Here is an 18107-nt window from a genome sequence, read left to right on the forward strand (position 1 = left end):
ACAGTTGGGCCACCTATGGGTCCAGTCTAACAGACTGAAACAACTAATCCTAGCATCACCATTTCAAAAGACAATTCAAAATCAGAGGATTTTCAGCTCTCTATTCCCCGTACGTGGAGTCAAGAACTCTCTACCTATTGCCATCAGAACAGAAAACAGCTGCCTCAGCTTCAGGAAGAGGCTAAAAACCTTTCTCTTCTCAAAGACTGCTTCATAGTAATCCATCATGACTTCTACTTCCTAGTATCATCCATTATCCTTTCCTTTAATGTTTTTAGTCACATGCATTAATCCAAAGGTCTCTAATGTTTCTCATACCTCACACTAACACTACCTGCTTTTGTCTCACCTAAAACGTAAACCGCACTGAACCCTGGAAAAGGGATATTAGCGGTATACAAGAATTGAATTGAACTGAACATAGCTACCCTACCACTCTATCACAGAAACATAAAATGCCCTAGATAATACAGGAAATACTTCTTAATATTCTCCATTCCAAAAATAGGATTAACCTGTGCCCTCTTCAGTTCTGTTAATGTTTTAGCTGTCAACACCAACTCCAGCAGGGTGTTTCAGGCTTCCACCAGTCTTCCTGTGAAAACAATATTTCCTGATGTTGCTGCTCAGCCTATTCCTTTGAAGGCTGACCTTGTGTTCTAGAATATCTTTTTTTTTTTCCCTTTAAATGAGGTTTCCTTCTTGTACATAAGAGTGGAGGAGTGGCCTAGTGGTTAGGGTGGTGGACTTTGGTCCTGAGGAACTGAGTTCGATTCCCACTTCAGGCACAGGCAGCTCCTTGTGACTCTGGGCAAGTCACTTAACCCTCCACTGCCCCATGTAAGCCGCATTGAGCCTGCCATGAGTGGGAAAGTGCAGGGTACAAATTTAACAAAAATAAAATAGATGCTATTGGAGATTCTACATGGAATGTTGCTATTCCACTAGCAACATTCCATGTAGAAGGCTGCGCAGGCTTCTGTTTCTGTGAGTCTGACGTCCTGCACGTACGTGCAGGATGTCAGACTCACAGAAGCAGAAGCCTGCGCGGCCACATTGGTGATCTGCAAGGGCCGACTTCTAGTGGAATAGAATCTCAAATAGTAGCAACACCAGTGGAGGAATGGCCTAGTGGTTAGGGTGGTGGACTTTGGTCCTGGGGAACTGAGGAACTGAGTTTGATTCCCGGCACAGGCAGACTCTGGGCAAGTCACTTAACCCTCCATTGCCCACTGCATTGAGCCTGCCATGAGTGGGAAAGCGCGGGGTACAAATGTAACAAAAAAAAACATAAAAATAGCCATACTGGGTCAGACCAATGGTCCATCTAGCCCAGTATCCTGCTTCCAACAGTGACCAATCCAGGTCCCAAGTATCTGGCAGAAACCTAAAGAGTAACAACATTCCATGCTACTGATCCCAGAGACAGTAGTGGCTTCCCTATTTCTCTCAGTAGCAAACTATGGACTTTTCCTCCAGGAACTTGTCCCAAAAAATTTTTAAATCTATATATGCAACCGCTGTCACTACATCCTCCGGCAAAGAGTTCCAGAGCTGAACTGTTCTTTGGGCTTTGTTTACTAAGGTGTGCTAGCATTTTTAGCGTGTGCACAAAATTAGCACATGCTAACTGTAGGCGCCCATAGGAATATTGTGGCCGCCTACACAGTTAGTGCGTGCTGAAAGCACTAACGCGCCTCTAGCGCGGCTTAGTAAACAGGGCCCTTTCAGTGAAAAAAATATTTCCTCCTATTTGTTTTAAAAATATTTCTATTTAACTTCATTGAGTGTCCCCTGGTCTTTGTACTTTTTGAAAGAGTGAAAAATCGATTCACTTTTACCTGTTGCACCACTCAGGATTTTATTGACCTCAATCATATCCCCCCTAAGCCATCTCTTTTCCAAGCTGAAGAGCCCTAACCTCTTTAGCCTTTACTCATATGGGAGGTGTTCCATCCCCTTTATCATTCTGGTTGCTCTTTTTTGAACCTATTCTAATTCTGCTATATCTTTTTTGAGATACGGTGAGAAGAATTGAATGCAATACTCAAGGTGAGGTCACACCATGGAGTGATACAGAGGCATTAAAGCATTTTCAGTCTTATTCACCATCCCTTTCCTAATAATTCCTAGAATCCTTTTTGTTTTTTTTGGCTGCTGCTGCATACTGGGCACAAGATTTCAGCGTATTTTCTAAAATGACACCTAGATCTTTTTCTTGAATGCTGACTCCTAAGGTGGTCCCTAGCATCAGGTAACTATGATTCAAATTATTCTTCCCAATGTGCATCACTTTGCAATTGTCCACATTAAATTTCATTTGCCATTTGGATGCCCAGTCTTCCAGTTTACTATGCCCAGTTTTCCAATTTTTCACAATCCGCATGTGTTTTGACAACTTTGAATAAGTACATACATAAGCACATAAGTATTGCCATACTGGGAAAGACCAAAGGTCCATCAAGCCCAGCATCCTGTTTCCAACAGTGGCCAATCCAGGTCACAAATACCAGGCAAGATCCCCAAAATGTACAAAACATTTTATACTGCTTATCCCAGAAATAGTGAATTTTCCCCAAGTCCATTTAATAACAGTCTATGGACTTTTCCTTTAGGAAGCTGTCCAAACCTTTTTAAAACTCCGCTATGCTAACCGCCTTTACCAAATTCTCTGGCAACGAATTCCAGAGTTTAATTACACGTTGAGTGAAGAAACATTTTCTCAGATTCATTTTAAATTTACTACATTGTAGCTTCATCGCATGCCCCCTAGTCCTAGTCCCCGTTCAACTCCACTCATTATTTTATAGACTTCTATCATATCTCCCCTCAGCCGCCTTTTCTCCAAGCTGAAGAGCCCTAGCCGCTTTAGCCTTTCCTCATAGGGAAGTCATCCCATCCCCTTTATCATTTTCGTCGCCCTTCTTTTACCTTTTTTAATTCCACTATATCTTTTTTGAGATGCGGCGACCAGAATTGAACACAATATTCGAGGTGCGGTCGCACCATGGAGCAATACAAGGGCATAATAACGTCCTCATTTTTGTTTTCCATTCCTTTCCTAATAATACCTAATATTCTATTTGCTTTGTTAGCCGCAGCAGCACACTGAGCAGAAGGTTTCAACATATCATCAACGACGACACCTAGATCCATTCCTTGGTCCGTGACTCCTAACGTGGAACCTTGCATGACGTAGCTATAATTCGGGTTCCTCTTTCCCACATGCATCACTTTGCACTTGCTCACATTAAACGTCATCTGCCATTTAGACGCCCAGTCTCCCAGTCTCGTAAGGTCCTCTTGTAATTTTTTACAATGCTCCCGCGATTTAACGACTTTGAATAACTTTGTGTCATCAGCAAATTTAATTACCTCACTAGTTACTCCCATCTCTAGGTCATTTATAAATATGTTAAAAAGCAGCGGTCCCAACACAGACCCCTGGGGAACCCCACTAACTACCCTTCTCCATTGAGAATACTGACCATGGCATGTACCTCCACCACTTCTATGAGACTTGCAATTGCTACAGTCAGGTAGGCCAAGCTCCACTTGGAACCTTGCAGATTTTGTACTTTGACCTGAGTAATTGTTAGATACTTTCCTGGTAACTTTGAGGAACCAGGCCAGGGACAAGTAGGGTACTGCTGTACTGAAAGGCAATAAGGTACACAGTGACCCTGCAAGAACATTGTTCCGTTTACGGACTAGTATTATGTTGCCTTTTTCCTCCTCCTCTGAAAAGAACAGGACCCCCGACCTAACAGCTTTAATAAATGTTCTTTTCCTTTACCTGCAAATGCTGCGTGGCTCTGTCTTACCTGGGCTCCAGGACTGCCCACATTCACTTTATGAACGTAACTGGCAATTATCTGGCTACATGCTATTTAGTAACTGAGTACATATTTTTGATAGCACATAGTTTGCAGGTGGACATTCACATGGGCAGAGTCTGGTTGGGGCTCACACTTTTGCAGATAATTTATAGAAAACAATAAATTAGGTTAGGGTTACCATATGTCCGGATTTACCCGGACATGTCCTCTTTTTAAGGTCATGTCCGGGCAACCAGGCGGGTTTTGCCAATCTCAGCCATTTTGAATCAGCGTCGAGATCACCAACAGGAAGGATGCATGCAGGGCAGTGCTCCGGGCAGGAAGAAGGGGCTCTTTCCTGCCCCGAAGAAGTCACTAGACCACCAGGGCAGTAGTAAGGTAAGGGGAGGGAGGGTGATGGGGTGTGTGACAGGGGGAAGGGGAAAATATGACGGGGTGGAGCGAGGGTGTGAAAGGGGACGGGCAGGGCAGGGCATGTGAACTCCTTTTTGGGGGACAAAATATGGTAACCCTAAGTTAGGTGCATTATCTCCCAAATCCAGGTGCAAGCATTTTCACCAGCGTAAAGTGCTTGTGCCTAACTACATATGCGCATATTTACCCCGTTATGCTCGTATTCTATTTATCATTTCTATAGCACTACTACTGTATTTTTGCATATATATATATAACCCCCACACTTGTATACCTCATACCCATGTATACCTTGCAAAAAAAGCTAATTTTGTAAATAAAATATGAACATACCCCACACCCATGTATACCCTGCCCTAAAATGTAAAATTTTGTATTACTCCTATTAAAAAGCACTAATCTTGGAAATAAATCTGTGTATAGCCTGTACTTGTGTATACTCCGAATCTCTAAAAAAATAAAAATGTAAAACTGTGTATATCCTGTGGGTTATATATGTAAGAAATGAATGTATTTATAGAATAGGCCTTAGGCAGATTTTTGGCATTTATGTGCGTATATATGCTGGTATTCTAAACATTTACTTGTGTATTCAGCATTTAAATACATTTAAACGTTAGCAGCCAATTTATAGATTTACCCCTTTAGGTCTAGATTCTATATATGGCGCTTGAAAAATCCACGTGGAATAAATTTCCGCCTAAGCTTATTCTATAAGCGGCACCTAGATTTAATGCCTAGAACTACATGTAGTCATTTATACCGAGGGAAAGGCGGCGTAAATACTGGCGCATAGATTTAGGTGCAGAGGGCCATATTCTATAACAGTACACGTAATTTGGAACGGCAATGATATGCCTATTTGCCCCGCCCATAACCACACCCCCTTTTGGCTCCACTCATTAGAATTTAGGCGCTATGGATGAGATTCTATATATGGCACCTAAAAAAAAATCGGTGCTGAAATCAGTGCTAAGCGTATTCTATAATTGGCGCCTAGATTTAGGCTTAGTTTGTTTTTTCCAGTTTCTTTTTATTTTGTTCAAAAATTTCAACAATACAATCATCTGATCCAGCTATAACCACGTTAAATCGCTAACATTAGTTTCTTATTTCTGACTTCACATCAATATCGATTTACTCCCATTACCCTCCCTTTCCCACCCTCCCCCTCCCTCTCCCCCCAGCATTATGGCTGTGGTATTTATTTATTTATTTATTGCATTTGTATCCCACATTTTCCCACCTCTTTGCAGGCTCAATGTGGCTTACAATACATCATGAATAGTGGAAATAAGAAGAGAATAGACGTTTGGTATTACAGAAGGATTTTGGGTTGCATGGTAATGGAATACATCTCTCCACTGCTCATATGGATGCCATGTTTTCTGGAACAATTGGAGGTGTCCCATCCGCATAGCTGTCAGTTTCGACATTTGATACAGATGGTTCATTCTACACTTTATCACCTGCATAGTTGGGACCTCCAACTGTCTCCAGGCTCTTGCCAACGCTAGCTTAGCATAGAATATGCTTAGTTGATGTCTCAGTGCATCCATTTACACCAAGGAAAACCTGGTGTAAATCTCAATGCGTAGGTTTAAGCGCACTGGGCCATTTTCTATAACTAGGTGCCTAAATTTTGGAATGCTCATGAAACGCCCATAACCACGTTCCTTTTTGCCTCTGCATGTCAGAAGTTCGGTGCACATCGTTACAGAATACGCTTAGCGAGTTGTGCGCCTAAATTCTAATCATTGCCAATTAGTGCTCATTATTGCTTGTGAAGTGCTATTATCAGCGATCATTAGCTTGTTAAGCCAATTATGTGTGGTGTAATAGAATCCGTGTCGATTTCAGCGCCTAAATCTAAGCGCACTGCATAGAATCCGGGGGGTATGCGTTAGAGAATACGCCTAGCGAATTATGCACATAAATTCTAATTATTGTCAATTAGTGCTCATTGTTGCTTGTTAAGTGCTGTTAAAAAAAACACTGTGCATTGTTATAGAATACGCTTGGATTTTGGCATGGAACGTTAGAGCACTATATAGTATCCCGGGGCAAATGCACAAATTTTAGCATTGTATTTTTTACACATGAACTAATAGCTAATTTCTGCACAAAACCTCACTACTATATTCCTTCACACAGAGCTGGGTTGTGCAGCTGCTGGTGTTGGGTTTTAGGGCACTATTTTCTGCACTGAAATACGTAATTACATTGAATATTCGTGTGGCAGAAAATCATGTTAAACATTTGCTAAACTATGTGTTTTTCATAAGCACAGTATATTATTACCCTGTCCCTAAAAAAGGAACACACGCATATGTTGAAAATATGTAGAGATATCCTTACCCGAGTCTGCTGCTTTAACCTATTGAAAAAGTATTCTCTGAAATTCTTAATTGCCATGGTTAGGATGTCAACTGTTCTTTGTTCCAGATCTGAGGCATCTCCTTTTTTTGTGTCTGTCCTACACAAATAAATGAATGTGACAGAGATAGTTGTAACATAAAACTTTTAGGTGGAGTAACAACCAAAAATAAAATTGAACATTTGAGACAAATGATTTCATATCCAGTGTCAGAGTTTTTCATGATAACATCTCTATGCCCTTAATTTGGGGCATGTTTGTTAAACTGTTAGGTTGGGGATTACGAGCAGGATCGCTGAGGGGGGGGGGGGGGCAAGGAGGGCCCGGCACTGGAGTCTCTCACCCTCTCCTGCTCCCAGTCTGCTGGCACCGCAGTCCCGTCTCCACCTGCCTACCCTCAGCTCCCTTCTGTCTGTCTCTAAAGCAGCAGCGCAGCGCCCGCTGTGCAAAAGCGGCAGATTGCCTCGGGCGGGCCTTCTCTCACTGTGTTCCGCCCTCCTCTGATGTAACTTCCTATTTCCGCGAGGGCAGGACACAGTGAGGGAAGGCCCGCCCGAGGCGATCTGCTGCTTTCGCAAAGAAGGCGCTGCGCTGCTGCTTTAGAGATTTTTTTTTAAAATTTAAATGAAGGTGGTCGGATGGCAGGCAGAAGAGAGCAGAGGGTAGGTAGGCGGAGACTGGGAACTGTGGCGCCGGCGGCCTGGGAGCAGGAGAGGGAGGCGACAGAAGTAGCAATTGAGGGGTGGGGGGAGTGAGGTCGCTGCGATCCTGGGGGAGGGGGGTGCGTCGATCCTGGAGGGGGCGTGGCCTTGCCCTGGGTCCAGCTCTTGGCGGCCCTGATTACTAGGAGAGTAAGTCCCTGTAGAGAGTCACTGGGGGGAGTGACTGCGAGGTCCCTGGGTGGGAGGAAGCCCTGCCTAAGGGCAGTAGTTTGGAAATAAAATACAGAGAAATAGTGCCCTGAAACTGAAGAGTGACCGGGGAGGGGGTGGAGTTTAGAAGGAGATAAAGAAGAGTATTTGCCCTTTAGGGGGCTCTTTGGTTGTCTGATGGTCCCCTGCTACAGACCTAGGGTAATGGGGAATTCCGATTAGGAGATGTGTAAAGTGGAGTTGTAACTCAGCAAAGTGACAACTGTGAAAGAGGAAAGCTACGGGTGGGCAGAGGGAAGTCCCAGCCCAGGAATGTGGGATCAGAGCCAGGGAATGACCATCCCAAGGCCAGGCTGGATCCATGCAAAGGTCACCTTGGAGGGAAGTCAGACCACAGGGGGTCTGGACCTGAGAGTATGAAAGGAGCACAGCAGACACTATTCTCAGGGATAGGCATGAACAGACATCTGTAATAAGTGTAAACAGTCCTGCTGAAAAGCCTCTGTACATAAATACAAGGAAGGAGAATACAGGAGTTTCCCAGGGAAATGCCAGAAGGATTGTGGTTTTAAAAGACTTGCCTTCAGTGTTGGAGAGTTGATAATCCATTATTAAAATGGACTTGGGGAAAATCCACTGCTTATTTCTAGGATAAGCAGCATAAAATGTATTGTACTGTTTTGGTTTCTTGCCAGGTACTTGTGACCTGAATTGGCCACTGTTGGAAACAGGATGCTGGGCTTGATGGACCTTCAGTCTGCCCCAGTATGGAAAGCTTATATTCTTATATGGGTTGATCAGTTTTTCAGAGTTGAAGAATAAACAGTTTGAGTTTGCATGATTTGCTGACTCCAGAATGGTTTTTAGACTCTACAGAATATAAAAGTCTTCCAAGCCTGTCTAATCTAACAACCAGCCTTGTTTGCCACAGGTCACATTAGGACTTGTTTTGGGGTTTCCTGGGGGAGAGCGGGGTAATTCCACCTGCTAACGCTTCTTTCCGCAGGTGGAGGCACCGAGCACCAAGAGAGTAAGGGACCAACAGAGACTGCCTTCGGGAGGTTCCAACCGGGTCAGACCTCAAATCCAGGAGCATACAGATGTTAAGCCCTTAACATGCACTAACAGGGGTACTGCTCGTCAGCGTTAAGACATTCTGTGGTAACATACGTGTTAACGCATGCATTAGGGAATTTTTCTGAGAGAAGGAATGGCAGTAGCATAGCATGGGCATGGAAACATTATCCTGTTAACGCATTCGAGGTAACATATGCTAAGTGAATAACAACTCAGTTAACACTGGATCACTTAGCAGCTCTCACATAGGAGTCACTAAGTCAGGGCTCAACTAATCCTGGGCGCCAGGTCGCCATGGTGCGTAGAAATTTCATCCTGGTGCCCGGGATTTCTTACCTCCATTTTTTTCCTTTCTTCAGCACTATCTCAAACTGCTTCTCTCCCCCTGCACAGAGACTGAGCTCTGCATGTACTGCCACATGGTGCAGGAAGTTGAAGAAATTCTGCAGGACTTGAAACCGCGAGACTTCCCCAACTTCGTGCGCCATGCGGGTCAAGCATACGCAGAGCTTGATCGCTGTGCAGGGGGAGAGAAACAGTTTGAGGCAGCGAGAGGTACAAGAGAGACAGGGGGAAGGCTGGAGAAGGGCATGAGAGAGACTGGGGGAGGGCTGGAGAGGGGCAAGAGAGAGAGACTGAGGGAAGGCTGGAGAGGGCTTTCAATAAAGAGTACAGGATACATAACAGAGACTAATGCATAAGAAAGTAATTTTTGTAAGAACCCAATTATACAATACAATATCATAGGTGTACTGGGATAACTATAGATATTCAACACTCAGAAAATCTATTATGAATGAGAAATTGGACATGAAGCACTGAGAAAGTTAATGGTAAATAAAGTGATAACCAATTCAGGGGAGAATTAGTTGCTTAATTTATGGTTGCTCTTTGTAAGGGTTTGCTTGAAGCAGAATGAATTAAGGATTTTGCGGAATTTGGTGTATTCCTGTATGCTTCTTATTTTGAGTGGTAAGGAGTTCCACCATTTGGTTCTTAGGTATGTGAAGTCTGCAGACTGGACAGTTTTGTAGATCACTTTTTTGCAATTTGGGAGATGTAGTCTGAGATAAGTCTCTCACCTCATATTTGGCGTTTCTTTCAGGTAAGTTTGTTAATGGTACCATATAGTCTGGAGCAGTGCCATTTAGGATTTGAAAGATAAACAGGCTTATTTTTGAAAGAGAAAAACGCCCATCTTTCGACACAAATCGGAAGACGGCGTCCTTCTCACAGGGTTGTCCAAATCAGTATAATTGAAAGCCGATTTTGGATGTCCTCAACTGCTTTCCATCACAGGGACGGCCAAAGTTCCTGGGGGGCGTGTTGGAGGCGTAGCAAAGGCGGGACTTGGGCGTGCCTAACACATGGACGTCCTTGACTCATAATGGAAAAAAAAGGGTGTCCCTGACGAGCACTTGGACAACTTTACCTGGTCGTGTTTTTCTTACGACCAAGGCACAAAAAAGGTGCACGAACTGACCAGATGACCACCGAAGAATTGGGGATGACCTCCCCTTACTCCCCCAGTGGTCACTAACCCCCTCCCATCCTCAAATGCCTCTATGTCAGTCTCAAATGTAATACTCAGGTCCATCACAGCAGTATGCAGGTCCCTGGAGCAGTTTTAGTGGGTGCAGTACACTTCAGGCAGGTGGACCCAGGCCCATCCCCGCCCCACCTGTTACACTTGTGGTGGTAAATGTGAGCCCTCCAAAACTCACCACAAACCCACTGTATCCACATCTAGGTGCCCTCCTTCACCCATAAGTGCTATGGTAGTGGTGTACAGTTGTGGGTAGTGGGGTTCGGGGGGGCTCAGCACACAAGGTAAGGGAGCTATGTACCTGGGAGCAATTTATGAAGTCCAATGCAGTGCCCCCTAGGGTGCCCGGCTGGTGTCCTGGCATGTCAGGGGGACCAGTGCACTATGAATGCTGGCTCCTCCCACGACCAAAGGGCTTGCATTTGGTCGTTTCTGAGATGGGCGTCCTTGGTTTCCATTATTGCCGAAAATCAGAAATGACCAAGTCTAGGGATGACCTAAATTTCAAGATTTGGGCGTCCCCAACCGTATTATCGAAACAAAAGATGGACGTCCATCTTGTTTTGATAATACGGGTTTCCCTGCCCATCCGTCGGGACGTTTTGCGAGGACGTCCTCAGCAAAACTTGGGCGTCCCTTTCAATTATGCCCCTCCACGGCACATAATTTGAAGGTGATTCTCACTTTGATAGGAAGCCAGTGTAGCTTGATTAATAAAGAGGAGGCACTTTCAAAATGAGAGATTTTGTACATGAACCTGGCTGCAGTGTTTTGAGCTGTGTTTTTTTCAACAGGTACTCCTTACAGCCAGCATATATTACAACAGTCAAACTGGGATAATGTTAATGGTTGTCCCAATAATCTGAATGTTTCTGATGAGAAATAGAGTCTGATCCTTTTCAGTTTCAAGAGACCTTGAAAGACATTGAAGATGTGTTTATGTCTTTTGGAAATTTGAAAAAAATAAATTGAAAGTACTTAGTTGAATTTGTCATGTTAATGTAAATGCTAATGTAAATATTATGACATCTATGGATTTTATTATTCTATTTATTATATTATGATTTTTAACACTACGTTTTTGTAGAAATTCACCCAAGGCGATGAACAGCATGAATAAGCCAGATATAGGCAATACATAATTTCAGCATTAGATGTATTTATTTGTTGCATTTGTATCCCACATTTTCCCACCTATTTACAGACTCAATGTGGCTTACAATATTACATCATGGCAAGCACCATTCAAGAGTAGATAAACAATTGGTTGCATACAAAAAACAAGTGTAACATAATGGATATAATCAATTTAGTAAATCAGAAAACAGTCAGACTATCAAGTAAGTAGTGATGCATTGGAATTCCTACTGTTGATTATTAAGGTAAGCCTTCTGAAAAAGAAAAAGGCTTTAGTGATTTTCGAAAGTTATTTAGGTCGTGAATAGTTTTCAGATCAAGTGGTAATGCATTCCACAGCTGCGTGCCAATGTAGGAAAAGCAGGACGCCTGCACTAGTTTGTATTTTAGGCCTTTACAGCTAGGGAAATGAAGTCCCAGGAATGTGCGTGTTGATCTTTTAGCATTCCTGGGTGGCAAATCAATAAGGTCTGACATGTAGGCCGGAGCATTTCCATGAATGGTTTTATGAACCAGAGTGCAAACTTTGAACACAGTACAAAGTACACAGTATGTGTACTTTTATATTCAAATAAAAGTACACATGAAGGCACAGTATTCTACTTACAGTCCCCGGGATTCTAAATAGTGTGCTTAGAGTTTGCGCCGAAATCTTGGCATATTCTATAACAATGTGCATAACATAATTGGCTTAACAATCTAATCAGCATTGATAACAGCTCAACAAGCAATAATAAGCATTAATTGGCAATAATTAGAATTTATACGCAGAACTCGTTAAGCGTATTCTGTAATGAAGTGTGCCTAAATTCAAATGTGTACAGTTCAAAAGGTGAGTGGCTTTGGGCATTTTATGGGCGTTCCAAAATTTAGGCCACGTTTTCGTTGGCCTAAATGGACGTGTATTGTTTTAAGTGCTAGAATTTCCACCTAAGCATATTTTATACACCGCACCTAAATCTAGGCACCCCTTATAGAATATGCTGAGGCGGAAATCTTACCGTACGGAGTTTTTAGGCGCCATGTACAATCTGGCTCTATGTCAACACAATACATATTAAAACATCTTAATATACAGCATAAGGTGTAAGCAGTGGTAGAACTTACAGACTGATAAAACAGACTAACAGGAGTTAAGATAGAAAATACGGGTGAGTAAATTAAGGAAAAATTGAACATGAAGTTAGAAAAAACGATTTCAGCTAGAGTAGGCGTGAATAAACTAGTCCTGCTACCATATGGTGCTCATTTTTGAAGCAGATGGATGTCTCAAAATGGCTAAACATACGTCCATCTGCAGTTCATCCAAATAGCAAGGGAGTGTGTTGGAGGTATGTTTTGGGTGGGACTAGTGTGGGTTCAAAATTAGGACGTCGTTCAGCGATAGTGGAACGGGAAGAAATGTCCAAGTCGAAAAAGAAAGATGAATTTATCTAGACAAGTTTCAGTCACATCCAGGATACCAAAAGGTGCCTTGATTGAGCAGCTGACCATGGAAGTATAAAGGCATGACCCCTCCTTAATCTCCAAGTGGTTACTTACCCCCCTCCCACCCCCCTAAGAAGCAAACATCATAGGGGATATCAGACTCTCTGTCAGCTTCAGGTATTATGGCCATTCCTAATAGAGCAGCAAGCAAGTGTGAGGAGTAGCCTAGTGGTCAGTGCAATGGACTTGGAACAATAGAACCCAGGTGTAACCCCCACTTTAACTCTTTTATTTCTGTACAAATATGTGAGCCCTCCTGGAACACAGAAATACCTACTGTAGCTCAATTTAAAAGCTTGACGGCTATTGTAGTGGTGTACACAAGAAGAGCAGTTTAGCATGAAATGAGATTGAAGGGGGGCAGACTCAAGAAAAATGTCAGGAAGTATTTTTTCACGGAGAGAGTGGTGGATGCTTGGAATGCCCTCCCACGGGAGGTGGTGGTGAGGAAAACGGTAACGGAATTCAAACATGCATGGGATAAACATAAAGGAATCCTGTTCCAAAGGAATGGATCCTCAGAAGCGTAGCCGAGTTTGGGTGACAGAGCCGGTGGTGGGAGGCGGGGCTGGTGGATGGGAAGCGGGGATAGTGCTGGGCAGACTTCTATGGTCTGTGCCCTGAAGAAGACAGGTAGAAATCAAGGTAAGGTATACACAAAAAGTAGCACATACGAGTTTATCTTGTTGGGCAGACTGGATGGACCGTGCAGGTCTTTTTCTGCCGTCATCTACTATGTTACTATGTAGCCAGCAGGACTCTTCCAAAAAACAACAGGAGGACGAAGGGAAGATAAAATATTTTATTCTTGAGAATACCTGACATGGCACCATGTTTCGGCAAAGTGCCTGCCTCAGTGGTCTAAAATCAAACAATATACAGTAATATAAATTACTAGTAAGAAGGGCCTGTTTCTCAATCAAATGAAACAGGCGCTAGCAAGGGTTTTATCTATTTGTGTTTGTTTTGACCTGAACTATTTTAATATATGGTTTTTTTTTAATTGATAGTTTGTGTTTGAGTGGAGTTCCTAAGTGTTGTACATCATTGTTCTATTGACAGAGGAGGGGTAGTTGTTTGTGTAGTTCTTGGCTTTTTAAGTGTGTGTGTATATGATTCAGACAGTAACTGTGTATGTGATAGTTAGATTGTGTGTGTTTGTGTGTTTCTGACAGTGACAGTGGTGGGGGTGGGTTTGATGAACTGCGATGGTGCATGAGTGTGTGTCTGTGTGTGTGACAGTTACCTTGTGGGGGGGTGGTGGGGGTGGATTGGGGAACTGTGTGTGTTGTGTGTCACAGAGAGAGATCGTGTGTTTATGTGTAAGTGAGACAGGGGAGGGTTTATGAGAGGGTGGTACAGTTGTTTTTTCTCTGTCAGAATGAGAGAGGGGGGTGGGGTGATGGGTGTGGTGAAGTGGTCTGTGTCGGTGTTGGGCTTGTATTGGGGTTCTGAAGTGTTCATCATCTGTGTTGTATTCTCCAAGGAGGGGTCAGTGTGTGTGTCTATGAGACAGACAGTGATTGTGTATGTGAGACAGTTATTGTGTGTGTGTGTGTGTGTGTGTGTGTGTGTGTCTGACAGTGCCACAGGCGGGGGTTACATTTTTTTTTCTCTGTCAGAATGACAGGGTAGGGGGGAGGTTTTAGATGTTTCATGAGTGTGTGTGTGAGTCAGTAATTGTGTGTGGGGGGAGGGGAACTGTGTGTGTTGTGTGTGTGGGGGGGGGGCGGGGGTGAACTGTGTGTGTTGTGTGTCACAGAGAGAGATCGTGTGTGTATGTGTGAGACAGGGGAGGTTTTCTGACAGGGTGTTACATTTTTTTTCTGTCAGAATGACAGGGGGGGAGGTTTTAGATGTTGCATGAGTGTGTGTGTGTGAGTCAGTAATTGTGTGTGTGTGGGGGGGGGGGTGAACTGTGTGTGTGTTGTGTGTCACAGAGAGAGATCGTGTGTGTATGTGTGAGACAGGGGAGGTTTTCTGACAGGGTGTTACTTTTTTTTTCTCTGTCAGAATGCTGCTGTTGCTTGGGCTCTCTGGATGACGTCATCCGAGGCTTCAGTCCCAGGCACAGCCAATCAGAATGGAGGCACGGACCCAGGCAGCTTCATGGAATGTTCATGGTGCAAATTATTATATAGGATGTACATATAAAACACATATAAAGCCAAATAAAATACACTGATAAGGGTTGTCTCTAAATCATTCTAAGTAAAAGATTATGAGTAAAATACATACAAGAAGTAGATAAAAAGGAGTATGAAAAACAGAAAGGGGACTGTACTGAATACTCAAGTATATGCATACATATGTATATTACAAACTGACAAATTGTTAGTTAAACTACAAAATAATTTCTAAGGGATCCAGTAAACATTCATACAAAATGACTTTTTCTCAACCACAAATTCTTCAGCAGAATCTTTTTCACTTTCACTTTTTACCCAATTTGGTGACCTCAGCGGTGCTCATTGCACAAGATGTATATATGGCAATGTATTTAGCACCAACTTCTTCATCGGCACAGCCGATTATTAAAGTTTTTAGTTTTTTTTAACAAATTTTTTATAAATGTTTTCACTACTTATCTTTTGATATCAGACCCAGGGGCTCTGTTGCCCAACATGCATGTTTCGCTCGAATACGAGCTGTATCAAAGACAAAATACCATAAGAATTTGTTCCCCAACACTAGACAAGCCAACATAAACGGTTTCTCAAGCAGGGGTTACTTCAAACTCAATCTATCAGCGTTCTTACCTCAAGTCTCCCTTAGCGCCAGCTCTGCTATTACTTATCGGGACCAAACCCTTTTTCAAAGATGGCGCCGGCGTTCCTTATACCCTATTTAAATATACTGTCAGTGACATAATGGAACCACCCCTTGACTCCAATGAGTTATGTTTCCTCAAATCAGCGATGCCCATTCTAGCTCAGCATTTAAGCCGGCCGGTACCACCGTCTGCAAAGTAAATATGTAAAACTGTTCCCTATAATTTAGTAACTTTTTAACTGACCCCCCCCCCCCTCCTCCCCTGGGCCCACATGTTCTATTATTCTCCATCTTATATCATCCACAGTGTGGCGCTGCTGTAGCCAATGGTCAACTAACGGTGCTTGAGCAGTCTGAGTAGTAATCCTAGATTTGTGCTCAGTTAGACGCACCTTAATAGGTCTAGCGCTCCTCCCTACATAAATCAACCCACATGGGCATATTTTGCTATAGACTACATCACTGGTATCACAGGTGACCATATCTCTAATTTTCACAACCCTCTCTCTGCCCAGAACATGCCAGGTATGGCCTGTAATCCCTGTTTTACACCATTGACAGTGCCCACATTCCAACTGACCCCCTCTTTTTTTTTTTTTGCCAAAAACGGACGTGTGGCAAAATCAAAATTGCCGCGCGTCCATTTTGGGTCTGAGATGTTACCGCCAGCCATTGACCTAGCGATAATGAATCCAGGCGGTAATGACCTACATGTGCCAAATGGCGCGCGTCCGTTACACGTGCCTGAAAATAAAAAAATATTTTTCAGATGTGCGTATCGGATGTGCGTCAAAAATGAAATTACTGCAAGAGCCACACGGTAGTCGGGCGATAACTCCATTTTGGTGCGCGTTGGGCGCACGTAGACACGTGGCTTAGTAAAATGGCCTCCTAAGTGTTTGTACCTGGGGCAATGGAGGGTTAAGTGACTTGCCTAAGGTCACAAGGAGCTGCAGTAAGAAAAGCAAAGCCCTCAAAGTCCACCACATGATCACAAACAGAACTGAACCAGGCTCGTGTTGACCCTTAATAACCTCGATACTCGTCTACCTCATTTAAATGTAAGCCACATTGAACTTAACACTGGGTTGGAAAATGTGGGGTACAAATGCAAAAATAAATAAATAACCCCCCCCCCCCCCCCCCCCCCCCCACCTGTTGCCAGGATCAAAGCCCGCTGCACTAACCATTAGGCCACTCCTCCATTCCTTGTACATAGCACTAATAACTGGTAGCCCTAGATTTCAAAGCAAATTTTGAACCCTCAAGTGACAGCCATGCATCCTTCAGATTTTTGCCTGGGCTTGCTCACTGGAGGCTACTTCACAAGTTGACGTAAACAGAGAACAAAGCCCTCACAGTCCACCAAACTGGCACACACACAGTGAAGGTGACTAAAATAACCAGACGATGTCACAGAATAATAGCAACTATTTATTGTTATCCAAGATTTAGGCCTGCATCAGGAGTCTTAAAGGAGGTTGGTAAAGAAATCCGTCTGGTTTCAATGACGCCTATGTCTAAACAAAAGTTGAACTTCGGCACAAATGCCGGCTTTCATAATAGAAAAACAATCATTGAACCAACTTCAAGAAAAGTCACAAGTTATTGCTACAAACTGTCATAGTGTCAGGCCCCATCAATTTCCTGTGCCTACCAGAGCAGGTAAAATGCTATTCTACATGAATGTCTTCTAAAATTACCCCCCCCCCCCCCCCCCCAATGTGTTCTAACTTACATTTCAGGATTTATGTTTGTATAGCAATACTGGTATCCTAATGTCACAGTATTAAAGAACGACAAATATTCTGGGTTACAGAAAATGGCAGAAGGATCATCCCATGCATTTTCTACTGGAAGACGTGTGCAGTCTATGACAATTATTAACCAGACACTAATCTGACCCCGATTTCATGCTCACTCAAATGTGACTTTCTAGATAAGTGGCTATATGCTGCCATCTACAGGTCTCCATGCATAATGTTTTTAAAGAATTAATTAAATTAGTGTGATCTTATGACAGCAGACACAAGAAATGCATATATTCAGAAGAAAAAGGTCACACTTCCAGACAATAACTTGCAGTATTGCTGTGAATTAAAAGTCAAAACAAGGCTGTCCTTAGCAGTGCAAATCAGAGCGACCACCCCAGGTTCCAGGCATTGGGAACCTATATATGTATGGGTTTCATTTGGAGACTCAGATTTTATTTTTGTAGAAACTGCTGGATTTTGGGGAAACGTCAGAAATCTCTGGGTACATTTTTTTTTAAAACATTTGTACCCCGCGCTTTCCCACTCATGGCAGGCTCAATGCGGCTTACATGGGGCAATGGAGGGTTAAGTGACTTGCCCAGAGTCACACTAGCAACATTCCATGTAGAAGTCGGCCCTTGCAGATCACCCCCCATGTGGCCGCGCAGGCTTCTGCTTCTGTGAGTCTGACGTCCTGCACGTACGTGCAGGACGCCAGACTCACAGAAACAGAAGCCTGCGGAGCCTTCTACATGGAATGTTACTAGTGGAATAGCAACATTCCATGTAGAATCTCCAATAGTAGCAACGTTTCATGTAGAATCTCCAATA

At 43.3% G+C, this 18107-nt stretch overlaps 1 protein-coding gene across 1 annotated transcript in view; it reads right to left on the bottom strand.

Annotated features, from left to right (window-relative positions):
* Positions 1-18107, bottom strand: part of LOC115477102 (exocyst complex component 3-like protein 4) — a 99140-nt gene that overhangs the window by 24193 nt on the left and 56840 nt on the right. Inside the window, exon 8 of the mRNA XM_030213718.1 lies at positions 6612-6729. Within this exon, the coding sequence (XP_030069578.1) occupies positions 6612-6729 (118 nt within the window). The remainder of the gene's footprint in view (positions 1-6611; positions 6730-18107) is intronic.

The sequence above is a fragment of the Microcaecilia unicolor genome, chromosome 9 (assembly GCF_901765095.1).
Source record: "Microcaecilia unicolor chromosome 9, aMicUni1.1, whole genome shotgun sequence".
NCBI lineage: Eukaryota > Metazoa > Chordata > Amphibia > Gymnophiona > Siphonopidae > Microcaecilia > Microcaecilia unicolor.